At 38.1% G+C, this 26984-nt stretch overlaps 2 protein-coding genes across 24 annotated transcripts in view; one reads left to right on the forward strand and one right to left on the reverse strand.

Moving 5' to 3' along the window:
* Positions 1 to 1431: 1431 nt before the first annotated feature.
* On the reverse strand, positions 1432 to 20421 carry MPC2 (mitochondrial pyruvate carrier 2). Of its 4 annotated transcripts, none has more exons than XM_063625127.1 (6): positions 20298 to 20421; positions 19022 to 19187; positions 7837 to 7877; positions 3903 to 3987; positions 3327 to 3438; positions 1432 to 1722 (listed from the first exon to the last, which is right to left on the reverse strand). In XM_063625127.1, the coding sequence occupies exons 2-6, from the start codon at positions 19128 to 19130 to the stop codon at positions 1686 to 1688; spliced, it is 384 nt and encodes a 127-aa protein (XP_063481197.1). In that variant the 5' UTR covers positions 19131 to 19187; positions 20298 to 20421; the 3' UTR covers positions 1432 to 1685. The 4 variants fall into 4 exon arrangements, with proteins under 4 accessions (XP_063481197.1, XP_063481196.1, XP_063481199.1 ...); XM_063625126.1 differs by having other exon boundaries at positions 20232 to 20366; XM_063625129.1 differs by lacking the exon at positions 20298 to 20421 and adding an exon at positions 19826 to 19966.
* DCAF6 (DDB1 and CUL4 associated factor 6) overlaps positions 19884 to 26984 on the forward strand; it is a 139462-nt gene continuing 132361 nt past the window's right edge. For 9 of the 20 annotated variants that reach the window (XM_063625080.1, XM_063625081.1, XM_063625084.1 and 6 more), the window contains exon 1: positions 20135 to 20301. In XM_063625080.1, the coding sequence (XP_063481150.1) occupies positions 20205 to 20301 (97 nt within the window). In that variant the 5' untranslated portion in view covers positions 20135 to 20204. Of the gene's footprint in view, positions 20302 to 20373; positions 20546 to 26984 lie in introns of those variants that run through there. The other 11 variants (XM_063625099.1, XM_063625087.1, XM_063625097.1 and 8 more) reach the window with 11 other exon arrangements.

Below are 26984 nucleotides of genomic sequence, written 5' to 3' on the forward strand. Positions count from 1 at the left end.
CTAAATGCTACAACAAATTTGACTGACAAGAGGGGCTTAGGAGACCCTGCACAGAAAAGAGGTTTTAATGAAAAGGAAGTGAAACACCAAGTTCACATATAAACTTTTAATAAACTTTTTTGTGTCTATGTCATATTTCATAATGTTTTTCCTAAATGCTTAACCTAGGAAACACATGTGTGCACACCCATGCCAAACACACAAATGAATTTAACAGTGTGGTTTATGAAATGAAAGCAATAATAATTTGACTCTTCAGAACCTCTTCATTTTGGCCTATGTCAAGTTCTCTAATCTTTTCTCCTTGATGGTAGGCTGTGGTTAAGGGACAAATGATAAAGAAGTACAAGGTTTTCAATTGCTAACTGCCAAATTTTCATAGGTTATAGTATTACTCAAAAAGTTGTTTTGTCTCGTTTCTTCAAATTTTGAAATAACTTGCTTTGCTGACTCATCTGACTATATTTTTAATGAGGACTGGCTTTATTAGCACTTTTAGAAAAAAAGCTCAGCACTCCACATTGAAAGCCAAATCAAATAGATAGTTAATAATTTGTAGTGTGGAGTAATGTATGCTCAGTCTCTCCTCACAATGGAGCCAAAGGTCACAAACATTTACAGAAAACCTACTTATGTCCCAGGTACTCTGCTAGGTACTTTCCTAACTTGTCTAAAGTCACAGCATAGGCTGGGTATGGTGGCTCATGCCTGTATTCCAGCACTTTGAGAGGACGAGGCGGGCAGATCACCTGAGCCCAGGAGTTCGAGACCAGCCTGGGCAACATGACAAAACCCTACCTCTACAAAAATGCAAAAATTAGCCAGGTGTGGTGGTGTGTGCCCGTAGTCCCAGCTGCTCGGGAGGCTGAGGCAGAAGGATCGGTTGAGCCCAGGAAGTGGGGTTTGCAATGAGCCGAGATTGTGCCACTGCACTCCAGCCTGGGCCACACAGCGAGACCCTGTCTCAAAAAAAAAAAAAAAAGTCACGACATATAAGTCACAGAGCTGGGATTCAAATTCAGGTCTGTCTGAATATGGAGTGTTTTCTGCTACATTATCAGTTTCTGAGGGTAATTGAAAAATTTAACACTTATCATGGACCAGGCACTATGTTAAAACATTATCTCATTAATCTTTACAATGATCCTATTTAAAAATCTGTAGCTGTAAAAGAATTTTACACAACTTTTATACAAAAATCATCAAGATTGTGCATGGCAAGTTAAAACGTTTTTAAATAGTTTGAGGTCATCTTGATAGTCATTCCACTACCCATTTCTCAGTCTCTTCAGCAAAATTTCCTTTCACTTATAGCTAGCTACCTGACCATCCTACACTAAATAAGCAGATAATTTAATCTTCCAACTTCTTGAATTTGTGTGTTCTTTTATGTACACATGTTGGCTGACTGGAACAGAAGGAGGCAGGGGGTATACATGAGCAAGTATGGTTTATTACGGATAAATGGTAGAAAAATGTTACTAACACCCATAGATAAGTTCCTTAAGTCATGTAGAGAGACCGTTATTAAAAGTTTGCTTTATTTTTCTATTGAATCAAGCACTAGCTACCAGTTACAGTGCCTTCCAAACACACAGTTAGCTTTGCTTTATCAATAACCAAATAATAAACTAGGTCCCAATGGTTTGTCCACATCTAGATTGTTCAGATGATCAGGAACTCTTTTATTTGTGTGCTTTAGCTTTTAGTTCTTGGTTATATCTATAAAGAAAACAGAAAGAAAAATAATCATCAATAATAATAGATAAATTTATGGTAAGGAAAGAACGGAAAGCATACTCCATTTCTTCTTTCTTGGTGGTCAAGTAGCTATACAGTTATAAACAGAATCTTCCCAGGGGGCTTACAGGTAGAAACAGGCAGAAGGGAAAGGATTCAAAGAGTTCATTTGCATCTGGATTTTGTTTCAGATAATAAGATCACAACTGCCAAAAACTTTTTTTTTTTTTTTTTTGAGATGGAGTCTCGCTCTGTCGCCCAGGCTGGAGTGTAGTGGCGCGATCTTGGCTCACTGCGAGCTCTGCCTCCGGGGTTCAGGCCATTCTCCTGCTGCAGCCTCCCGAGTGCCTGCCACCACTCCTGGTTAATTTTTTGTATTTTTAGTAGAGATGGTGTTTCACCGTGTTAGCCAGGATGGTCTCAATCTCCTGACCTCGTGGTCTGCCTGCCTCGGCCTCCCAAAGTGCTGGGATTACAGGAGTGAGCCACCGTGCCTGGCCTGCCAGAAACTTTTAACAGCTTAGCTGACATATAGTTTCCTGTGCAAAAGTATTATTTTAATAAATATTCTCATTCTGGAATTCTACAAGAGTGTGACAAACTTGTGAACATATGTATAAAATTTAGCAAAATGTGGTCATCTAGAATTTTTAAATTTATACTCACAAAGCACCTTTCCTAAGAATAGTATCAACAGGTAAAGTAAAATATACTAAAATAATCACTAAAGTAAAATATACTTCTAACCACTAAGGTAAAATATACTTCTGTGATGCAGGCAGGCTATTGGGTTAACAGCCTGTAAACACTTAAGTTCACTAAAGCTAAGGACCATTTCCTCAATTCTCAATCCAAAGAAGTAACCACAGAGCCATAGTTTTTCCTTCCCTTCTACCATATCTTGGGCTTCATTTACTATTCCTCACAGCTTATAATGGAATGGAGAGTAGTATAAGCACAAGAAGGAACTTATTCCATGAAGCCAACCATACCTCCTAGGTTTCTCAAAAGATCCTGATTTCAAATATTTGATCATAATGTCATTATCATAAATCACTGACAATATTAACTACTGAGTAAATAGTTTAAAAATTTCTAGTGCTCATGGAACACTTTCCAATGAAAGCAAAGACCTCACTCTAAATATCATTTCCAATACTACATAACAATACACTTAAGTTCCAATTTATTATATACAATAGAAAGTGATAAAAGGTTTACATAAGAAATTAATAAATCATAAACTGTATATGTTGTCTTAATAAAAGAGATTATGTGAGATGGTTAACCATCTAAATGATGCACAGTTAAATCTAAAAACTAGGTAACATACTGCTTAACTGATTTTAGCCAGTTAACTGGTTAACTGGTTAACTTATTTGTAAACCCCTAGACTTTTCTAGAAATGTTAAATTTCTACTTTAGGTACTTCTTGTCTTAGCATTATATATGAATCTTTAAAAAAAATTAGTGCCATCTCCAGCCTGGGTGACAGAGCGAGACCCCGTCTCAAAAAAAAAAAAAAAAAATTAGTGCCATCTGCATAACTTTTGAAACAGTTTTAAAAATATCTCTGGTAGGCTTACCTCCAAATACGAAAGAGCTGAGAGGCTCCTGCTGCCCCCACAAAGAAATTAACAGCAAACAGACTCCAATTTTTTGGAATAATTACAAGTGAGTATCTTGACCAAATAAACCCTGTTGAAACAAAATGTTACTTTAAAAAGCATACATACTGCTGCAATAACTTCAGTGTATACTTAATATTGAGTAAAGTAATTACAACAATAATGTAGGATGAAGGACAAAGAAATGCTATACTCTGAATTTTCAATAATGTTTCTGTAGCTTAGTGTCACAGAAAAGACTCAATTCTTACATGAAAGAGGAATCTTTAGAGTAAAGTGACTATTAACTGTAATTTTCTTCCCACTTATAAAAATATGTTCATGGCAAAAACCTGAAAAACAAAAGCCCATTCAGATACTTATTCTTTCTGTGACTGCTCCATCCATAACTTAATAACTTCCCAGACATAATACTGTTAATTCCTTTGTGTGTGGGTATATTTCAAACACTAAGCCACTAAATAAACTGATATAAAACAAAACAAAAATCATTTATGTTCTACAAGAAACACAGAAGATATTTATTTAATTTACCTGTAGCCATCAAAACAGCAGATTGAGCTGTGCTAAGTTTTTCTGCAGGTCTGGCCATATCAGCCAATCCAGCACACACCAACCCCTACACATTAAGGCATAGAAAGAAAAAAAGTATCAAGAGTGTGGAGTAATAGTTTTAACTTTAAATCAAGCACAAAACATTTTTGAGATTTCCGTAAGTTAGCAGCTATAATTTTAGTATCCATTCATTAAGAAAATGTAGATTACAACAAAAAAAGCACAATGAATTAAAAAACTGCTTTTTGAACTAATTTTATTTTGTTAGGTACACTAAGCAGTCTCATATATCTGAAAGTCAGTAGTACATATATAGATAAGATATATATGTATGCATTATACGTACATATATATTTTGTTTTTTTTTGTCTACCTATTTCACATATGAATTTATATACTCTTTATATATGTCAGGAACCACTAACCACTAGCATGGAAGATAACTGAAAGCTGTTAAGGTCATTTGTATAGATTCTTCCTTTGATGTTTTCTGCCAGTGTTATTATTTTTAAATTAAATAAAATTTTAGATTTGGGTTATATGTGCAGGTTTGTTAACATGGGTATATTGTGTGATGCTGAGGTTTGGGCTTCTAATGAATTATTTTTTAAAAGTATAAATATCAGAAAAACTGTTATCATTTTAGTTTTTTGGTTAGATCTTTTTTTATTTTAGACAGTCGCGCTCTGTCACCCAGGTTAGAGTGCAATGGTGCGATCTAGGCTCACTGCAACGTCCGCCTCCCAGTTTCAAGCAATTCTCATGCCTCAGCATCCAAGTAGGTGGAATTACAGGCACATGCCCCTATGTCTGGCTAATTTTTGTATTTTTAATAGAGATGGGGTTTCACCATGTTGGCCAGGCTGGTCTCAAACTCCTGACCTCAGGGGATCCGCCCGCCTCAGCCTCCCAAAGTGCTGGGATTACAGGCATGAGCCACCATGCCCAGCCTTGGCTGTTAGACCATTTTTCTTTAACATCAGCATATACATGGCCATTTCTCTTCTGTGTTTTTAACACTGTCTCTATTGCACTCATGCTTTTTTGCTCCCACCAGATGAGCTGTATTTTTACCAAGTCACTATGTTTGTCCCCAATCTGTTTATGCCAGTTTTACTTGTTAATGTAATTTATATGATTTAATAAATTGTTTTTTAAAAAAAACTAAGCTGGAAATTATATAGGACGCACTGTAGTGTAATTTATCCAGGATAGAAAATGTGGAGCTCAAAAATCCATACACAAATAAAAGCTTTAGCTTTAAAAAAGACTGATTGTCAATGAATATATATTTATATCCTTAAGGTTAAAATAAAATATTTAAGGTACATAGGTATTTTGTTTTCAGGATTATCCACTTTGACCTTTATGATTAGTTATGTGGTTTCAACTAAAGTCGTTACAAAGGACTCTACTACAGTTATATGTTTGAAGGCATATGGTCTGAGAGTCTTAATGTTATAGAACATATGTGGCTTGCAGAAGCAACTGTTATGTGTCATGTATAGAATTCTACAGCTTAATTATCAAATACTCTGGGATAATAAAACACAGTAAGAGGTACATAAGGTAAGTATCTAATAGAAGAAGTCTCCCCACCAGAGAACAAAACACAGAAGTTTCTATTGCTATGCTGTCATCTGGAGACTATGATTTCAACATGTACTTAAAATAGATGTTCTTAAAGAGACAGATAGTCAAGAAGGCATTTATGAGTATATAATGCTGTCAATATTTCACAACAGTAATGAACCAGATCAAATAAACCCCAAAGCTATTGATAAAATCAATAAACTCCTAAACTGTGGTAAATTTGAGATCAAAGAGTCCCCTAAATTTATTGTGAATAGATGAAATCATTCAAACTCTTTTAATGATTGAATACTTCAGCAATCAATTCCACTATAAAGATATATTATTACTATGTAATTTTAAGTATAGGTAGGGAGAGAAGAAGGAAATGGTAATGTAACTTCCATTAGTATAGGGGGTTTTAGGATCTTTCCTCAACATGTAGATATGAAAAAAGAAAAAAAAAACTGCTCCCTAGATCTCTGTAAAATACAGCTTCTGAATCACTTATATTCTAATCTTGTCACTTTATAGTTGAAGAGACAAAATGACAAAGAGACTAAACTTGCCCAAGGCCATAAGATTGAGTCATAGCCAATTCCAACTCTAACATTCTCAACCACTTGAATTTACAACTGAGTTTCTGTGTTCTAACCATTTTAAAAGTACATTTAAGAGAATTACAACAGCCCATCACTCAACAACAACAAAAAACAACTTGATTAAATTAAAAAACAGGCAAAGGACTTGAATAAATATCTCTCCAAAGAATATACACAACTGCCCAATAAGTACAATAAGTATATGTTCACCATGACTAATCATTAGGGAAGTGCAAATAAAAACAAGATATCTAACACCCATTAGGTGCCTATCATAAAAACAAAAACAAAAATGCTCCCCCATCAAAAGTAACAAGTGTTGGTGAGAACGTGGGGAAATTAGAACCCTTATGAATTGCTGGTAGAAATGCAAAATAATGTAGTTGCTGAGGAAAACAAAAAATATTAAGCAGAATTATCATATGATCTAGCAATTCAACATGTGGGTGTATACTAAGAAGAATTAAAAGTATTGACTTAAACAGATACTTGCACATCAATGTTCATGGTAGCATTATTCACAACAGCAAAAATGTGGAAGCAAACCAATTGTCCGATCAACATATAGAAGAATAAACAAAATGTGGTAAATACATACAATGGAATGCTATTCAGCCTTAAAAAGAAAGGAAACTGACACATGTGACAACATTAATGTACCTTGTAGACATTATGCTAGGGGAAATACGCCAACTACAAAAAGACAAATACATTTTGATTCCATTACATGAGGTACTTGGAGTAGTGAAATTCATAGAGACAGAAGGTAGAATGGTGGTTGCCAGGGACTAGGAGAAGGAGAATGGGGAATTATGAGTACAGGGTCTTACTTTTACAAGATAAAAAGGGTTCTGGAGATTGGTTAACAATGATGTAAATGTACTTAACACTGTATACTTTGAAAATGGTTCAGATAGTAAATTTTATATGTATTTTACCACATTAAAAAAAAAAAACCTACAGACCAGTGGTTTTCAAACTTTAGAGGGCATCAGAGAATCACCTGAAGAGGTTATGAAAACAGACCTCACTGGACTCCACATCTAGAGTTTTAGATTTAGTAGGTCTGTGATGGGGCCTAACAAGTTCTCAAATGATGCCACTGCAGGTCCAGAGAGATGACACTTTGAGAAGCACAGTTATAGACCCAAACTGGCCCTTTCAACATAAAATCAATGATTTGCTACAAACAGCCACCACAAATGTTTCTTTTCAGCTAAGTAAGAACTTTAAGAAAGAAAATTTTGGGGAAGAGTAAAAGCACTGGGTTTGGAGTCAGAAGTCCTAGGTTCTCTCATTTACCAAATGCTAATATTTATATTCGAATAAATCCATCTACTTTTTGAGACTAACTTTCCTCACCTGTATTTTGGTGTTAGTACCTTCAGTTCTCATACTAAATTAATAATAAAAGTTAACTTGGGGGTTCTAACTAGCTTAATGTTTTACTTAGTAATAAAATTTTAGAATGAAATTTCATGTCCATATGGCACACAATTTTAAGTTTTTTGATAACAAGTATGTTCCCAGAAGGCCTCTTATCTAAAGAGTTCAGAAAAACTAAAGTAGATAGTTGCTTTATATAGAAAACAATATGTCTGAGAATATTTGCCATGAAATCATCTAGTGGCATACCAAGAATATTCTAAAGTATATCCTTCATAAAAATTACTTCAAATTAGTAAATTCCTATTAAGGAATTTGTCTTTCAGTAGCTTCTGTAAAAACTCAAGACTTACCCATTTCATAATTGGAGCCCAGAAAAAAACTGTTCTGGGACCTGAAAAAAAAAAAGAAAAGAAAAATTCAGGAATAAACCAAATATATTATACATGTCTTTTAACAGCTGTCACCAAATTTTAAAAACCAAAGGATTTATCAATCTATTTTTAACCACTTTTACTATGCTTTTTGCATACTTTGTATTTCAGTTAACATTTAGAGAGGCACCACAGTATCACAATACAGTCGACCCTTGAATAACACAGGTTTGAACTGCACAGGTTCAACTATATGCAAATTTTTTTCAGTAAATATACTGCCATATAAAAATATTTTAGGGAACCTTGATTCTAATGTACTTTCATACTAGTTTTACACTTAAGTAATACTCTCATCCCAAGTGAAAATGAACCCAGTGATAACACCCCATTTTTGTGCATTTTGGCTGAATTATTATAACAAATAGTTGGGTAATCTTAACATTAAGCAGCAAAATTTGAAAAATTTAAAAATGGCAGTTGCTTCCCTGCAACTTTTGCTTAGTATGCAGGTTTTGAAAAGTATCACCAGATAGTGCAAACTACTTGCCTTTAGCCTTAAGTGATGGCAATGCTACACATTCTATCTTCCACAATTTAACATAGTCCTTGATATTTTTATCCCTCTCAAATGAATTCACAGTATTCTTACAGCAAAATTCATTAATTCAATGTCATTTAAAAATCTAACACAGTACATTTTACATATTTTACTCTAGTTATTTGTAAATCTATGTACCTATCAAGATTATGAATTCCTCGAAGCTAGTGGCTCAATATTATTCATACTTGTACCCCTCCTACCTAATAGAATGTAGAATATTAAATAAAAAGGAAAGTTAGCCAGTAGAGTTGGAAGCAGTTTATACTAATATTTATTACCCTAATATATAATATGTATGTGTATATATAATATAAAGATATACATATGCATGTACATATATATATATATATACACACATACAAATAACTTTTTTTTTTTTTTTTGAGACAGTCTCACTCTGTTGCCCAGGCTGGAGTGCAATGGCACAATCTCAGCTCACTGCAACCTCCACCTCCCGGGTTCAAGTGATTCTCTTGCCTTAGCCTCCCAAGTAGCTGGGATTACAGGCGTCTGCCACCACACCTGGCTAATTTTTTTGTATCTTTAATAGAGACAGGGTTTCACCATGTTGGCCAGGCTGGTCTCAAACTCCTGACCTTGTGACCTGCCCGCCTCAGCCTCCCAAAATGCTGGGATTACAGGCGTGAGCCACCGTGCCCGGCCACAAATAACTTTTAAAGTACTTTAAAATCATAAGTTGTTTTTATCAGCCTGATACTTGATAAGTCTGGCTTATGCTTTTAATAGTTTTAAAATATGTTTGCTGATTTTCTAATTTAATCCTAAAGTCCTACAGCAATCTAAGTTTCATTTTCTCATTCTTCAGGGAAGCTGGGTATCATTAGAATAATTCTTCAAACACTAGAAAGAAGATCATGCCACAAACCTTTCCTTGTGGAAACTGAGTAGTTCCTTGTGGGCCTACTCAGCCCATTATAATGTTAAATTTTATTTTCTCACATACATCTGGTATCTAACCATTTTTACATTTTCTTGTGTATGTTCAAATTTTCCGTATTTTAAGTTGTAGAATAAATCTAAAAACAGTGCTGAAACAGCTGGTGAGAGAATTTAAACTATCAAGGAGTTCTAAATTTTGATGTTCTTACAACTGAGTGAAAAACCTATCTATATTCAGTTTCTGTTATCCAGTTCTCTAAGCAGTATTGTTCTGGGCACAGCCACCACACACATAGAACTCTAGCCACATCTTTTTCTCTCTACAAGATAGAAAATAATTTAGTGTCTTCTTTGGTTAAGGCTGGAATTGAAGAAATTTTTACGAAGGGAAAAAGGGGAATATAAAAGAAAACATGAAGCCACTGAGTTTCAGAATATATAATTCTAATTTAACTAAATCTTAGCCCAGGTCAGCGGTTCTCAACCAGGAGTGTCCCCCCAGGGGAATTTTTAGTTGCCCCAACTGTGGTGCCCCAACTGCCGCAGATGCTGCTGCTGCTGCCATCTAGTGGGTAGAGGCCTGGGAGGCTGTTAAACATCCTCCAATGCACAGGACAGCTGCTCCCAGAAAGTAGAGGGTTAAGAAATCCTGGCCTAAGGCGACTGATAAGCTAGGCATTCAACTAGTTTCATGCTATTTTATGGCTCTTCAGTTTATGCTGTCCCTTCTCAATATCCTGCTTAGTCTTTACCTAACTCCTATCCATCAGAAACTCATCTCAGGTTGCCTCTCCTCAAGGAAGCCTTAAAAAACAAACAAACAAAAAAACTCCAGGTTAGGCTAAATGCTCCTTCTCTTAACTACCAAAGCAGCCTATATATTCTTCTATCATTTTCTGTTAAAATGATTATTTATGCATCTGTCACATTAACCCGAAGATAAGGTCCTTTTCTTAATCTTCCTTGACAAACAACAGGTATGTGCCAACAGAACTGAATTGGATCCACCATGTTCAGGATAGATGCTAATCAAAGATATTCAAACTTTCTGTCTGACCCAGATTTGCCTCGACACTGCTTCATCCTCAAGGCTGGAATTTGCTGTTTACTCATCTCTAGGGACATCAGGTTCCCTTTATGCCAAGGATATATTAGATTTCACTCATTAGTTACTCTACTCTTAGACCACGGCTCTCTTCCCCTGAGTCTGATGCCATAATGCATTAATCCTATAAGTCAGTCTTTTCAAACTCTCTGGAAATTTAGGGTGAGATTCTGGGATTCCTATCATTATACCTGGTTCACTTTTCTTTGTCAAACACAGTGTCTCTGGCTCATACGCAGTATCAATTACTAAGTTTAGTTTTTATCCTCGCATAGAGTTTTGCTTCATCAATCAAGAGTCAGTCCGTGTATTGTTTTAGTCTGTGGCTGAATGGGTGTTCATTTTTACTTTGAACTCTTCAGCAGACTTCTCTTGTTCTATCTGAAAGCTGAAGTTTCTGTCACCCCAAAATTGTTTTCTGAGTAAAGCCTCTAGATTATGGTTCCAAGCTTAAATGGTTGACAAGCTTAAATGGTTGATCCTTTGGGGTTAATGAATAGTCAATCTTTTCAGTAGGTTTGCCTGGTAACTAATTTACTAAACTGCCCGGAGCTAGGTAATAGTTTTACAATATTAACAGCAGCCCTTCCCCACCAAACCAAACAAGAACTGAAAAAACTTCAAACATCAAATTATGGTTGCTAGAACCTGGACTAAGAGGTATTTTAGTGAGTGAATAATTTTAAACTATGAAAACAAGCTCTAATTTTAGTTTAACAACTGCTATGTACTAAACAGAAAAATAGCAGTAGCCAATACATAAGGCCTTCTAAATTGCTAATTTTTCTGAGATACTAGAAGATGTGGACAAGTGACAAAAAAAATCAGTTTAATATCTACAAATGCAAACAAATAGTGTTTTCTTAACTGTTAAAAAAAAGGTCACACAATGGGTTAACAAAATTTTAAAGAAAACTTAACCCTTTCATTTTAGCTAATTAGCATTCAATTAACATTTCTTAGCTTTTTTTCTGTAAGAGTAAATAATATGTCAAATAAAGCTAGACAAGTAAATTTAAACATATATAAATCACATACAGAGGCTGTCTTCCAGAAAACAGCAATTGATCAACAGTGGATATGGCAGCGAAAAAACATTCCAACTTACTTCAACATTTCTAAACATAAAGTTTTGACAAAACACAGCATTTAGAAATAGGTATCACTCAAATAGTGACAATACAATGTCACATGTGTCATTCTAGACCTGGAAAACACAGGCTTATGTTCTGTACAGTGACACAGCTATTCTCATGGGAGAGCATAAAAATAGATAATTATGACACATGAAGTGATTATAATACCTTAATATTAGAATAAGCAGATGCATAAACTAACAGATACCTGGCTAACATACATTATGATAAATGAAATAACTTGATTAGGTGGAAAATTTGAACTGCTGAAAATATACTTAAGAAAAATCTCCTCATAAGACATTAATTTATAGCCCAAGATGAAGGAAATTGTCCACATCAGACATACCATATATTCTTTTAGAAAAAGAATTAACACGTTTTCATCTTGTTTCTTTGAACAGTACTACTGGATGTTGAAGAAGGCCTCCAATGCTGACAATTTAGAAACATTAAACAAGTATTTAAAATGTCTATACATTTAGGCCGGGCGTGGTGGCTCACGCCTGTAATCCTAGCAGTTTGGGAGGCCAAGGTGGGCGGATCACCTGAGGTGGGGAGTTTGAGACCAGCCTGACCAACATGGAGAAACCTCATCTCTACTAAAAATACAAAATTAGCTGGGCATGGTGGCACATGCCTGTAATCCCAGCTGCTTGGGAAGGTTGAGGCAGGAGAATCACTAGACCCCAGGAGGCAGAGGTTGCAGTGGGCTGAGATTGCACCATTGCACTCCAGCCTGGGCAATAAGAGCGAACCATCTCAAAAAAAGAAAAAAAAAACTATACATTTTAAACTGTGAACTATTTTCAAGAATGAAAAACACAGACTATAAGGTATTTTGTGTTTTATTGCCTTATTTTTAAAGTGAAACTCATGTTTTTAAATTCAAACTTTTCATAGAATTTGAGAAATTCTACAAGTGAATATCATAAACAAATAATAAGACAGACATTTTCAAATTAACAAATTTAGTTGCCTTGAACTTCAATGAACCTATTAAGAAACTGACATAAACTTCCTAATTTCCTTGAGAGAAATTACTGTTAATAAAATATTACATGAATCCTACCCAGAAAGTAGGCCACCTATTGCATATATGATTCCCTCCCTAAGTAAAGACTTACTTTTTGGAACAGAATAGGTAATTTTTACTCTCAAGCACATATACACACTTACAAATACTGAATTGAGGTATTCACTGTATCCCTCTGTGAAAAATAAAGTTTCTTATTGAATGCTAAGAGGTCATAAAATCACTACATTTCCCTACCTCTTCTCATCCCTTTCATGCCACTCCTTTATGGTTTGTTACTTTTTAACACCCCTCTTAATTCCTTACATTACACAAATTCACCTGTTTGCTATCATGTGACAAACTAGATACAAATCCTTAGAATATGTAAAGGTTAATCTTTGACATGGATACTGACGGCCAAAAAAATCATTCATTTTTATTTGTGCCAAAGCTAGTTCTGATTTAACACTAAGAACATGACTAAGCTACCATTTTAGAACCATATAATTTTAATATTTTCCACAATGCCTTGGAAATAGCTATCACTAAAATAGTACCCAAAACATCATGGGTAGATAATGTTTTTAAAAATGTTGACTGAAAATACGCTTTGGTTTGAAATTCCAGAGTAAAGAACAGGTAAAGAGACTAAAATAGCTAAGATGCATCGTAGGGATGATACATTTTAAATTTACTTATTTCTTCAGGTACAAAGAATCAGTTACTTTTAGATTTAGAAAGACTGTTGAAATCATCTACTGTAGGCACTCATAAATCAGGCAAATGAGGCCCAGTAAACAAATTACTTGTTTAAAATAAATAATCCAGCAAGGATAAAAAACTAGATCCCTAAATCCTAATCTAACAATAATTATATGACTTTCCCCAATGAAATCTGAGTTTCCTGAAGGTTCTGAATGTAAGAAAAATCCTAAGAGAATACCAAATTATAGATTATTAGCTGGAAAAGACTTTAAGGAAAGTCCAAGCTCCCTCATTTTTATATGTGAAAAAGATGAGGCACTTACAAGTTAAGTAATTTGTCTTACACTCAGGAGAGTTCTGGATAGAGCAAGGACTAGAACACAGTTTCTTTGATCCTAGTCCTCTTTCTACTATACCATACTGCACTTTAAACATATTTCATTCTCTGTTATAAGCAAAATTAATATTTTTACATGACCTGGAAATGATAAACTATTTATAGCTTTTCTTAGGGCTTTCTTCTCCTTTAGCACATCTGCATAAACAGTTTTAATTTCTTAAAATTAGTTTAAAAGCAGGATAGCACACAAAAAATATGTTAAGTGTTGAACAACTGCATCAAGGATGATATTCTGCTCTGTCGCCCAGGCTGGATTGAGTGCAGTGGCACGATCTTGGCTCACTGCAACCTCCGTCTTCCGGGTTCAAGCAATTCTCCTGCCTCACCCTCCAGAGTAGCTGGGATTACAGGTGTGCACCACCATGCCCAGCTAAATTTCGTATTTTTAGTAGAGACAGGGTATCACCATGTTGGCCAGGCTGGTCTCGAACTCCTGACTTCAGGTGATGCACATGCCTCGGCCTCCCAAAGTGCTGGGATTACAGGTGTGAGCCACTGCGCCCAGCTGATATTCCTTTTAATGAACTCTTCTGAGAATACAAACTCTGTGTGGGTGGGTTTTGTTATTTTATCCACTGATTTACCCTGAGTGCCAGAACAGTGTCTAATATACAATAGGCCCTCAATAAATATTGAATAATTCAATTTTCTTGGTAGCTGATTGTCTGAAGATATTCCATTTTTCACCAATGTTTTACAACTTTATTTGAAATTCTAATTTTACATCTATTTTAGTTATCTCTTAACTTTTATTTAAATAAGTTATTACTTTAAAAAAAGTATGTATATTTAGTGTAAATATTTAAACAATATATTATACACAAGAATATAAATGGACATATATTAATATCTTAGACTAGCATTAAGATTCTTCACTGACAATCTGTGGCAACAAAATAAGTTCTATTAGAGATGCTAAAGAACTGTGCAATTCAAACTATGTAGGTATGTACACTGATTATTTGATCCACATTTGATTTTATTTACATATAATAGAACAATATATATTTGCACTAAGCTGTATTTATCTATTGTAACATCAATTCTCTTAGCATTGAATATAAAATTTTTATGATACAGATATTTCCATATAAACACTGATAACATTGGTTCATTTAGTTTATTTTTATTTAAAAAGAAATACCCTCTAGGTCTTTAAAATTAAACAAGCTAATTATCTAGGAAAAATGCAAAATTATTCTTATTTAGACTTTAAAGTAACTTTTCCCATGAGTCTTCAGTTGAGAATGATATTCTCAGCACCAGCACACTAAGCACTCCAACGAGTTTCACAGAACTATTTTTTCAAAAGCTCTTCCACGTAAGCCAAAATGTAATTCAGTAAAAAGAGAGCTGCAATGCGTTAAAATGATATGGTTCAGATAGCTGTTTTTGGGGTTAACTTCACCAAAGGATAGTTTTTAGACTCTTTAGAGCTGTGGCCTTCCAGCTCCTTTTGAACATATGCCCTATCAGTAAAAAACAATTTGAGCATATATCCTCTTTATAAATCATTTATATATTTATAAATTATATAGAATTACTGCACTAATATATTTTTATATTACAGAATGTATACGCAATGAAAAATTTAAGTGGATAAAATAACAGTAAACGTTACTAGAAGTTCTATAATTTTCTTCCTGCATTCCAGTGTTTCATTGTGTGTACCCCTTGGGATGACTCACCCCATTTTGGAACTCACAAATACAAATAAATAACACTCCTCCACTGATAATTTTTTGTTTTCCTTAACTAAGCTTTTAAGAAAACATTGGGGCCGGGTGTGGTTGCTCACACCTGTAATCCCAGCACTTTGGGAGGCCAAGGCAGGTGGATCACCTGAGGTCAGGAGTTTGAGACCAACCTGGCCAACATGGGGAAACCCCGTCTCTACTAAAAACACAAAAATTAGCTGGGCATGGTGGCACGCGCCTGTAATCCCAGCTACTCAGGAGGCTGAGGCAGGAGAATCGCTTGAACCCAGGAGGCCAAGGTTGCAGTGAGCCCAGATCACGCCACTGCACTCCAACCTAGGGAACAGAGCAAGACTCTGTCTCAAAAAAAAAAAAAAGAAAAGAAAAGAAAAGAAAAAATCACACCGGGCAAAATAACTTCAAGGTTATTTCTTTGACAAACACTGGAGTACAGCTATGCAACTGGCTAGGGTGGAGTCACATATTTTTATAGTCAGGTGGGGGATAATGCAGGGACTGACATCCTTTTTGTGAGTTGAGGAACTTGACCAGGACACATATTTGGCTAGAACTCTATTCCTTCTCTACAGAGGCAGATCATGACATGCCAGCAACAACACATAGGCAAATGGATAATGAGAGCCTCAAAATTCTGGGTCACAGGTCAGAGATGCAATACTGTAACTAAAATATATATCTATACATAAAAACACATTCTTTTTTTTTTTTTTTTTTTTGAGATGGAGTCTCACTCTATTGCCAGGCTGGAGCGCAATGGCGCGATCTTGGCTAACTGCAACCTCCACCTCCTGGTTTCAAGTGATTCTCCCGCCTCAGCCTCCCAAGTAGCTGAGATTACAGGCACCCGCCACTATGCCCGGCTAATTTTTGTATTTTAGTAGAGATAGGGTTTCACCATGTTGGTCAGGCTGGTCTCGAACTCCTGATCTCAGGTGATCCACCCACCTCAGCCTCCCAAAGTGCTGGGATTACAGGTGTGAGCCACCGCGCCTGGCTAAAAACACATTCTTGTTACCTGTCGAGACATACAGTGTCAGTGATAAAATTAAATCTCAAAAATCTAGAATCAGCAATGTATGATTTCCAACTGTTAATACTGTAGCATTTCATATCATTTAATAAACTCCTTGTAGGTGAATCTAGACAAATGTTTCAATGATAATTCAATAACAAATACTGTTAGGCAAAATAGTATGCAAAATCCTTGAATATTCACTCTGGATAACTCTTAAGACCATAATCAGTGTTTCCTTAGAGTTTATTCAATACTCATCAGTCAACATATTTTTCAAGCTCCTCCATTTCTACACTGGTGTGCCTCCAACTTGTCCATCATAAATAATTCTGCTGTAATAGATATCCTTACTCTGTATGTTGTTCAAATCTTAGAAATGACAGTTATCGAGAGTCTAAGTGCAAACCCTGTGCTACATGTTTTGGAGACATTAGATCATCTGATTTTCACAACAATCCTGAAATGATTACAATTACTCCCATTTTATAGATGAGATAACTAAGCCAGGAATTTAGGGTCAAGGTCACACAGTCAAGACTGAAACATAGGTCTATTTCCCTTCAAAGCGTAGCTCCTTTTACTACACTGAAAAGGGGGGTTAAAATAACAACGAATCCAAAGATTTTCAGATGAAATGCACATCCTGCATGTGAAAGGTAATCCCTCTTCATTCTGAAAGCTGAGTAGTATTTTTTTTTTTTTTTTTTTTTTCTGAGACGGAGTCTTGCTCTGTCGCCCAGGCTAGAGTGCAGTGGCGCGATCTCGGCTCACTGCAAGCTCCGCCTCCCGGGTTCACGCCATTCTCCTGCCTCAGCCTCCCGAGTAGCTGAGACTACAGGCGCCCGCCAACACGCCCGGCTAATTTTTTTGTATTTTTAGTAGAGACGGGGTTTCACCGTGTTAGCCAGGATGGTCTCGATCTCCTGACCTCGTGATCCGCCCGCCTCGGCCTCCCAAAGTGCTGGGATTACAGGCTTGAGCCACCGCGCCCGGCCTTAAAGCTGAGTAGTATTTTAAGCAGTAATTACGAGTGGCTAAAAACTAGAGCCTAGGAAAGGATCAAGGTAAGACTACCCTCCAATTTTGTATTAAGTAGTTTAAAATTACTCTTACTCTGCCATGCCCTTATCCTACAGCTAAAACACAAAGCTTATGAGGGTCAGGGTTGACTTCACATTCAGTTGACTCTGTAAAGCCCAGATTATTACAAAAAGCATAGCTCAACCCTCCTTCCCGAAAATCTTTGCCACAAAACACAGCATAATTCCAAAAAAATTGAATGTTAAAATAACTAAAAGGCAAATAAACAAAAACTTCTTAAATCAGTAACAAACTGTCCTTAATGATCAGTTTTATAATGGGTTCAATATTGCAGTAAATAATATTAAGGGTTAAAGTATAATCCAGATGTTCAATTCATTCCATTATAAACTGGAAATCAGATTTAGTAACCAGTTCAGACTCCAGAGAGCTGGTTCATAATCAGATAATGGGGGAACTGGACAACTTTCCTAATGATACCAACTGCAGAATACAGATTTTAACTGCATAGGAGAAAAAAAGCCACTTTTCGGGTAGCACGTCAGTCTTTCAATTTACAACACATTTTCTAGTTTGCCAAGTCTTAGGCTTGAAATAGACCTCAGAATATATCTGATGTTTAGCCTCTAGCCTAATAAGTATTATTACAACTCACTTTATAGAAGAGGTAACAGAATTCTAGATCTTTAATAAAGGGATTGGAATCTTTCAGTTTCTTACAGAGTTTTTGTTTTTTTCAACCACAAGAACACAGTTTTCCAGTAGGCCAAGAGAGATGTAACGTTTACTGAGGATTTACAAAGAGTCAAGCACATATGTTATCTGTCATTCTCGCAGACCGCATATTACACAGAGATCTAGGCTTTTGCTCAAGGTCACAACAATAATAAGTGGTAGAAGAGAATGATATCCAGGTCTGTCCACACAAAAAGCTCTGGGTAGAGCTTGTTCAACAATTTCATAAATAAGGATAGACTTAAAGAAACACACTGGATCTATGGGATGAGAAATGACACTGACTCAAGCCTGGATGAAGTAAACATGCAGTTTGGGGGAGGGCTCAGTCTGCAAGCCTCTGCCAGCAGAAGCTGAAGAAAGTGACCTTTACTCCAAACCCTACAGTGCGACAAACCACCCATCCAGCTCTGCCTAGCGTGGGTTAATATGCCACAATTTGAAAAGAGAAAGAGAATGAGTGTTCCATGGTGGCCCCAGACACTGGTGGCCGCAGAAGTTGAGAAGGCTCAAATTTGGAGATCAGCTTTGGGTTGGAGTCGTGCGTAAGGGAGCGGATGTCACATAGGTGGGCAAGGAAGCTGACTTGAGATACGTTGGCTTAGGAAGAGATGTTGCAGGAGAGAGGGTGAAATGCACAGGCTAGGAGAGTACACGGCTTCACTTGAAGGGAAGGGGTTGGGGCTGTGGATGCCTCTAGTGGCAGTTGTCAGAGGGCCTCTAAAAGGTCCGTTTTAGAGGAAGCGAGAAGGAAGGTCTCGTTAAGGAGCCATTCGGGGTCCATTACCTGCTGGATGGTTGTACAACGGCCTCAATTTCTCGGGCAGCATCAGCTCCACTTTATCGAGGAGCCGGTGGTAGGTGGCCCGCAGGCCTCGGGCACCGGCGGCCGACATCGCCGCCGAGGGATCGTTGGCAGCCGGGTGGGAGCGTGGCTGTGTTCTCGTCCCTGGCTGACAACGAAGGGGAGCTAGTCACTTCTCCTGCCACGACGACTCGCGTCCGCCTCTCGCCTGGAGTGCCCTTCCCGCGGCTTTCCCTGCCCCGCTGTGAACCAAAAAGCTGCGGCCCGCGCCCCGGGAAGGTTGAGGGGGCGGAGGCTGCAGACAGCCAGCCCCTGGTCCGCCTCCGGCCCCCGGCAGGGGAGAGGGAGGAGGAGCCATGGCAACAGGTGCCAAAATAATCACCTCACCGAGTCCGCCCAGCGCCCTGCTGGCAGCGCGCTTGCGCAGGCAGAGCTGCCCGCCATGATTGGCCCGCCCCGAGGCGCGGGCGGGGTCGAGCGGAAACCTCCTCCTTCTCCCCATGCCCTCGAGGCCATGTTGGAGAAGGGAAAGTGAAGCTGCGCTGGCTCTACTGCCCGTTCACTTTGATTAAGCAGGCCCGTAGTTAAAATGGGCTTTTCGGGCCTTCAGTGCCTAAAGATGATGCCGCACAATTCTCTTGCTTCTTTTGACTGGAGACTCGTGAGCGAGACACTACAGAATTAAGTAGCTTCTGTCTCTACTCGTCTTTTATCCCTAGCGACTTAAGGATCTGGTTACGGTGGCCCGAATGCATTCTTCAGGGTGAGGGCAGCCGCGGCACACACCAGCTTCAGTCCCCAGGGTGGTCGTCATCTCGCGAGAAAGGGTTGACGGGGAGGGTATCCAGGACGAGGAGAGGGAGGAGTCGCCATCGCCTCCGCCTCCGCCTTCCCCTGTTGGAGGGGGGCCGAGGGAGGAGACTGTTGCTGATCTTTGGATGTTCTGGTTAGTCTAAGAAGGAGAGTATGAGGCGAGCTCCGGCCCAGGTGCGGCCGGGCTTCGGGGGCCCAGGCGCCGCTGCTGCCACCTCCATCTAACGCTGCGCCCTGGAGGCCCGGCGCGCGGATGGTGCCGGTGCGGCTCGGGTGTTGAAACGGGTGTCCCCTCCCCCTCCTCCCCTCCCCCACGCGGTGGTCTCCCCTCCCACCCGGCTCAGGCAGAGCCATGTCTCGGGGTGGCTCCTGCCCACACCTGTTGTGGGACGTGAGGAAAAGGTCCCTCGGGCTGGAGGACCCGTCCCGGCTGCGGAGTCGCTACCTGGGTGAGCGGGGGCCCCGGAGCGGAGGCGCTGAGGTCGCCGCCTAGAGTGGGGGAGGGGGCACGCTGCCGGGTCTGTTGGAGGTGGGACGGCGTCTCGGCGGGGGCGCCCGGAGACTCTGCGGTGTTGGGTGGGGCCTTGGTCGCCGAATCCCGTGCCAGTGCCTCCCCGAGTCAAGCCCCCTGTGCATGCTGCCAGCCGCCGCCCTTGCTGGGTTTTCCTCGGAGGGCCGGGCCGTGGGTAGAAGGTACTGGCTTGTAAAGGTGTTGGGGTCGCTAATGGGTTGGGACTCGGGGGACTTGCGGAACCTCCAGGAGCTGCCGCGTTTAGAGCAAAAGTTCGCTCTTTTGCTCTTTTCCGGAGCGCTCTCCCCGCTCAGCCGAAGAACCTAAGTTGTTGCCCACCCTCCCCTTCCATCTCCAGAGGGTTTAGGTGTCGGCTGCGACGCGTTGACCACCCTCAGGGACTTCACGCTCCAGACAGAATCCGTATAAACTGTTTTTGCGGCGCTGAGCCAAAACCTAAAAGTGATAGCTGAGCTCTCCCCACCCCCGCGCGCTCTCCCAGTTCCACTCTGCTCTTCAGCTCGTTTTGACCGCTTAAAGGTGGTGTAGGGTTTCACGTTCCTCTTCCCACCCCTGGAAAACACACTTGGCATTTACAGTTTCTTAGTTAAGCTTTCTAAAAACAACCTTCAATACTTGAGGGAACAGTATTCCACTTTTTTCGTTTTGCATAACATTTTTTTTTTGAGGATTCTAGGTCACGCCCGAGTCAACTAAAAAGTTTGGTTTCTTAAAAATGGACGCACTTAGTAAAGGTCTTTTTTGTTTCTTCCTGTATACTCTTCATTACTCTATTTGTAGATACGGCAAACAACATCAAATAAAATCTTTTTCTTTCCAGTTTTGCCACTTGCTAGGTTAAAAGTGTTGCTGTCATTTGTTTTTGATTTCAAGTAAAGAGAAGAAAATGAAATCTCATTACAGCCAACAGTTCTGGTTTGTAAATTATTTAAGAAAAGTTAGCATGCAATTTTTTAATTCTTGATTTTTAGTGTCTCAAGTAAAATACGAATACATTTTGTTTGTAGAAACCCAAAAATGAAGCAAAAATCCCTTTGATCCCTCCCATTCAATTTCACTCCGCCACCCTTAGAAATAATATTTTCTGTTTTCTGAATATTCTTCCAGACCTTTTTGTTTGCATTATTACAAGTACATATGTACATGTACAAATGCTAGGGTGTGTGTTGTGTGTGTGTGTGTGTGAGAGAGAGAGAGAGAGACACCTGAATACATGGTGTCATATTGTAAACATTGTTTTCACTTCTCCAGATTTTGGAGATCTTTCCATGGCAGTAAAAATAGATTGATTCTGTCTTTTAAATTATTACATAGTAGGTAACATTATGAAGTACTATAGGGTACTCAACCTTTCTTCTTTAAGTGGACGTTCGCCCTTACAGCATTTTAATGAACATCATTCTGCAGGCTTCTGTGCATTTGTTGTAGGATAAGTACCTAGAGTGGTGATTAATCATTTTAAAATTGAACATAGCTAGAGTCTGCTTTTTTAAACTATTTACCAAAAAAAGTGTGCAGTATTTCTTTTAGAATTTATTTGCGGAGAAAAAATTTTAGCGTAATAAAACAAATGTTAACATTGTTTTGCATGGATACATTTATAATTTGGTCGTTTATCTCAGTTGGACAGTTTAAGTACTTGTATATAGTTCTATATTTTAGTGTTTTCTTTTGGTTCAGTTACTTCAGCTATATCTACAAACGAGTTAATTAAAATATAACAAAACCATATACTTTCTTTTCCCCCTCCTACTCCAACTCCCTAATGGAAATGGAATTTGTGTATTGGGTCTAGGGGAATTGAAGGGTTCACTGAGTATATTAGAAAGCCTGAATTATAGTTTTTCAAATGTATGTGTATACATACAGGGAGTTCTTTATCTTAAATAATATTTTAGACATGATAATATATACTCTTAAAATAGGACTTTTTGGAATGACTGCCTTTAAAAGTGGTTTTCTAAGTACTTGAAAATACTTTTTGAAAGTATGGAAACTTGAAAATGTTTGCAAAGAACTAATTTGTTGGCCTTTACCCTTAGTAGACCTTTACACTGTTATTCAGCTCTTCCATACTACAATGCTAATCTTGGCTTTGCATTCAGGAAACAGCAAAATCCACATTGGTAATGTTTGAATTAGTGATGGTTTTTTTTAAAAAAATGACTTTCCCCTCCCAATTTTATTGGGGTATAATTGACAATTAAAAATTGTTATATTTAAGGTATAGGACTTGATAACTTCATATACAATCAAGTTAATATATCCATCATGTCACATAATTACCATCTTTTTTTGTGTGTGGTGATAAAATGACTTTATTATTATTATTAATTGTATTTTTTTTATTAGATAAAATGACTTTTTAAAGTATAGTACTCTTGGCCGGGCACGGTGGCTTACGCCTAGAATCCCAGCACTTTGGGAGGCCAAGGCAGGTGGATCACTTGAGGTCAGGAGTTCGAGACCGGCCTGGCCAACATGGTGAAACCCTGGTCTCTACTAAAAATACAGAAATTAGCTGGGCGTGGTGGCGTACGCCTGTAGTCTCAGCTCCTTGGGAGGCTGAGGCAGGAGAATAGCTTGAACCTGGGAGGTGGAGGTTGCAGTGAGCCAAGATTGCGCCACTGCACTCCAGCCTGGGCGACAGAGGGAAACTCTGTGTCATAAATAAATAAATAAAATAAAGTATGGTACACTTATAAAGACTTCCTTTTAAAAGTCAAATTCCGGCCGGGCGCGGTGGCTGACGCTTGTAATCCCAGCACTTTGGGAGGCCGAGGTGGGCGGATCACGAGGTTAGGAGATCGAGACCACGATGAAACCCCGTCTCTACTAAAAATACAAAAAAAAAAAAAATTAGCCGGGTGTGGTGGCGGGCGCCTGTAGTCCCAGCTACTCGGAGAGGCTGAGGCAGGAGAATGGCGTGAACTCGGGAGGCGGAGCTTGCAGTGAGCCGAGATTGCGCCACTGCACTCTAGCCTGGGTGACAGAGCGAGACTCCGTCTCAAAAAAAAAAAAAAAAAAAAAAATCAAATTCCAAGTTAGGATTTTCCTAAGGAAATAGATTCCTTTTTTAAAAGACTTCAATATTTAAACATTATGATTGTCTATCTACAGGGTTGTAGATTTAAGTATTTTTCTGATACATTTTCATTATTTGTATTTCTACAGATTTTTAGCGCTGAATTACTGCTAAATAGTAAAATTGGGATAGAACAAGTGGATAAATTCTTCTCGTAGCATTTACATTTCCAGTTATTTCACCATAGCATGTGCCCTTTCAATGGTAATATTCAACCTTTGTAATTGATTTTACTTAAACTCATTAATTACCTCGTTTCTTCCCATCAAAGAAAATTACACTTCACAAAACTTCCTATTATGTTGTGGGAATGAAGATGAATAATTTCCCGGATGTTATTTATGATTAAAAGATGTGTTTACTTAGAGCTCCCAAATCCACAAGATTCACCTGGGCCAATAGAGTGTTGTTTTATACTAGCATAGATTTAGAGGGTAGGCCAGGGATTTTAATCTTTGTGAGCCTGATCTAAATTTCAATGTAGGATTCTTTTTTTGGCGGGAGGCGGGGGGCAGGGTGAGGCAGGGTCTTGCTCTGTCCCCTAGGCTGGAGTGCAGTGGCACCATCATGGCTCACTGCAGCCTCCATGTCCTTGGCTCAAGGCCATCCTCCCACCTCAGCTTCCTGGAATTTTTTTTTTTTTTTTTTTAAAGAATAATTATCAAAGTCAGAGATAACTGTAGGTTTAAATGTTTAAACGTAATAGTTTCTCAAATTACCGTATACTAAGTGTAGAGTAGTGCTTTTGGAAATCAGTGATTTATTAGCCACGCAGATTTTATTATCCCATATATATACAGTTTTGTGAAGATAAACATTGTTAATAAAAGAAACTATTATTTCAATACATTGCTTGTTTCTACTCATGTTTCTTTCCTTTTGGGCAGACACTCCTACAACTTTCTAACCCTTCTAAATTAAAAGATAGTAATTGATAAAAAAGTAATTTTAAGGTACTTCTCAAGGGAGTTATTTATTATAATGTATAAAATGTGTAAATTATGATTAGGCAGCCAGTGACAATTTTTTAGTGGAGATTGAATCTCATCCTTTTGTAAGGGGTTTATGAAGTCAATGTCCTTTGAATATCATTAGAGTCAGTATGTACTGAAATGGATAATTTTGTGTATAGATTACTCTTTAGTGTATCTTGAATACATCTACATTCTAGATTACCAGGTTCTTCATAATATGTTGCCAAGTTAGAGTATATTATATAATATATAATATATAAGAAGATTAGTAACTTCTGACTTTGGCCTCTTTTTTTAGCCATTGGGGAAAAGTTAGTGGAATATTTGTATGTTGTTTCTTTAGTCTTGAAATTTCAATGAAAGCTGAAAAATGTATGATTTTAGTATTGAAAAATGACAGTCAATTGTGACAAACGTAAGATAGAGTATACTGATAATTCCTTAAGGCAGGACACCAAAGGCATATAAGCAATCATAACAACCGTAGACACTGTGATAGCTCTACTGTGGGTTTCATTGCTTCCTAAAATAGGATGAATCAAGTTATAAGTGCTTAGAAGGTTTAGAAGCTTCTGGTAGCATAGAGCTTATGTTACAGGTATGCTTTAGGTCAGTGTTTTTAAAATGTTTTTAAAATGATCCATGATAAAAATACATTTATGTGGCAACCTGTGATATACACAACGAAAATAAAGGATTCTCTAGGTGTATATATAAGCCTTACTAGATGGGATGCATTCTGTTTTTTTTCATATTGTTGCAACTGTTGGTATTGAACTGGTAGAATATGCACTAATGAGTCTCAGCTTGAGGTTTGGAAAATTGTTCTAGATGGTGTGTAGTTCTTGTAATTTAATGTTGCTTTAGGTTTAAGGTAGGCAGGCTTCCCCGAGTACTTGAAGGAGATTAAAAAAAATTTTTTTTAAACACTGCTGATGGCTTACAGGGAAAATGTAAATAGTGAAACTTCATGTACATCTTGGACAAAATAACTAGGGTTGAACACTTTTAAATCTTCTTGGGTAGATATCTATTGTGGGATTGCTGACTTCTATGGTAAGTATGTTTAACTTTATAAAAAACTTCCAGACTGTCTTCCAAAGTAATTCTACCATACTGCATTCCCACCAGCAGTATATGAGAGTTCCAATTGCTCCACATTCTCATCAGCATTTGGTGTAGTGAGTCTTCCTAATTGTAGCCTTCATGGTAGGCGTGTAGAAATATATCATTGTTGTTTTAATTTGCATTTCTCTTTTTTTGTTTTTGAGACGGAGTTTCGCTCTTGTTGTCCAGGCTGGAGTGCAATGGCGTGATCTTGGCTTACCGCAACCTCCGCCTGCCAGGTTCAAGAGATTCTCCTGCCTCAGCCTCCCAAGTAGCTGGGATACAGGCATGTGCTACCACGCCCAGCTAATGTTGTATTTTTAGTAGAAATGGGGTTTCGCCGTGTTGGTCAGGCTGGTCTCGAACTTCTGACCTCAGGTGATCCACCTGCTTCGGCCTCCCAGAGTGCTGGGATTACAGGCGTGAGCCACTGCGCCTGGCCTTTAATTTGCATTTCTCTAGTGATTAATGATGTTGAGTATCTTTTTGTGGCTTTTATTTTTGTCATCCGTATAGTCTGGTTAAATGTTCAGGTTTACCTTTTTAATATTGTAAGAATTCTATAATTCTTTATATAACAGTCCTTAATCAGATATGTATTTTACAAATATTTTCTCTCAGTTTTTGTCTTTTTCTTAACAGTTTCTTTATAGTTCATACTTTTTATGTCCTATCTAAGAATCTTTACCTAATCCAATGTAACAAAGAGTTTTACTTTTTTTTTCCTGGAGATTTTCTCTTTTTACCTCTTACATTTAGGTCTGTGAACAATTTTGAGTTGTTTTACATATGTTGTAAGAGTCAAGTTTCATTTCTTTGCATGTTAATGTGCAATTGATCCAACAGTGTGTGTGAAAAGACTACCTTTTTCCCTTTGTTGAAAATCAATTGACCATAAATGTTTAAGTCAATTTCCTAGCCACATTCCATTGATCTAGCTTCATGTCTTTATACCGAGGATTGAAATCAGCTAGTGTGATACTTTAAACTTGGTCTTTTTTCCGAGACAGAGTCTTGATCTGTCATCCAGGCTGGAGTGCAGTGGCTCGATCTCGGCTCACTACAAGCTCCGCCTCCTGGGTTCACGCCATTCTTCTGCCTCAGCCTCCCAAGTAGCTGGGACTACAGGCACCCGCCACCACGCCCTGCTAATTTTTTTGTATTTTTTAGTAGAGATGGGGTTTCACCGTGTTAGCCAGGATGGTCTCGATCTCCTGACCTTGTGATCCGCCCGCCTTGGCCTACCAAAGTGCTGGGATTACAGGCGTGAGCCACCGCGCCTGGCCAAAACTTGGTCTTTTTTTTAAAAAAATTTATAGTTATCCTGGCTATTCTGAACCCTTTCCATTCCCGTAAAAATTTTAGAACCATCTTGTCAATTTCTACAAAAAGACTTGGGATTTTGTGTTGAATCTATATATTATTTCAGGGAGA

This window comes from Symphalangus syndactylus, chromosome 12 (assembly GCF_028878055.3).
Source record: "Symphalangus syndactylus isolate Jambi chromosome 12, NHGRI_mSymSyn1-v2.1_pri, whole genome shotgun sequence".
In the NCBI taxonomy this organism is placed as follows: domain Eukaryota; kingdom Metazoa; phylum Chordata; class Mammalia; order Primates; family Hylobatidae; genus Symphalangus; species Symphalangus syndactylus.

Bases quoted from the DNA above. Each gene is read 5' to 3' on its own strand.
- MPC2 (XM_063625125.1), bottom strand. From the start codon at position 19,555: ATGGCCTCGAGGGCATGGGGAGAAGGAGGAGGTTTCCGCTCGACCCCG. The intron at 19,188-19,426 runs GTGAGGTGATTA...CTTCGTTGTCAG, and splicing joins CAGGGCGCTGGGCGGACTCG to CCAGGGACGAGAACACAGCC. The intron at 3,439-3,902 runs GTAAATTAAATA...TTGTTTCAACAG, and splicing joins TGCTGTTTTGATGGCTACAG to GGTTTATTTGGTCAAGATAC.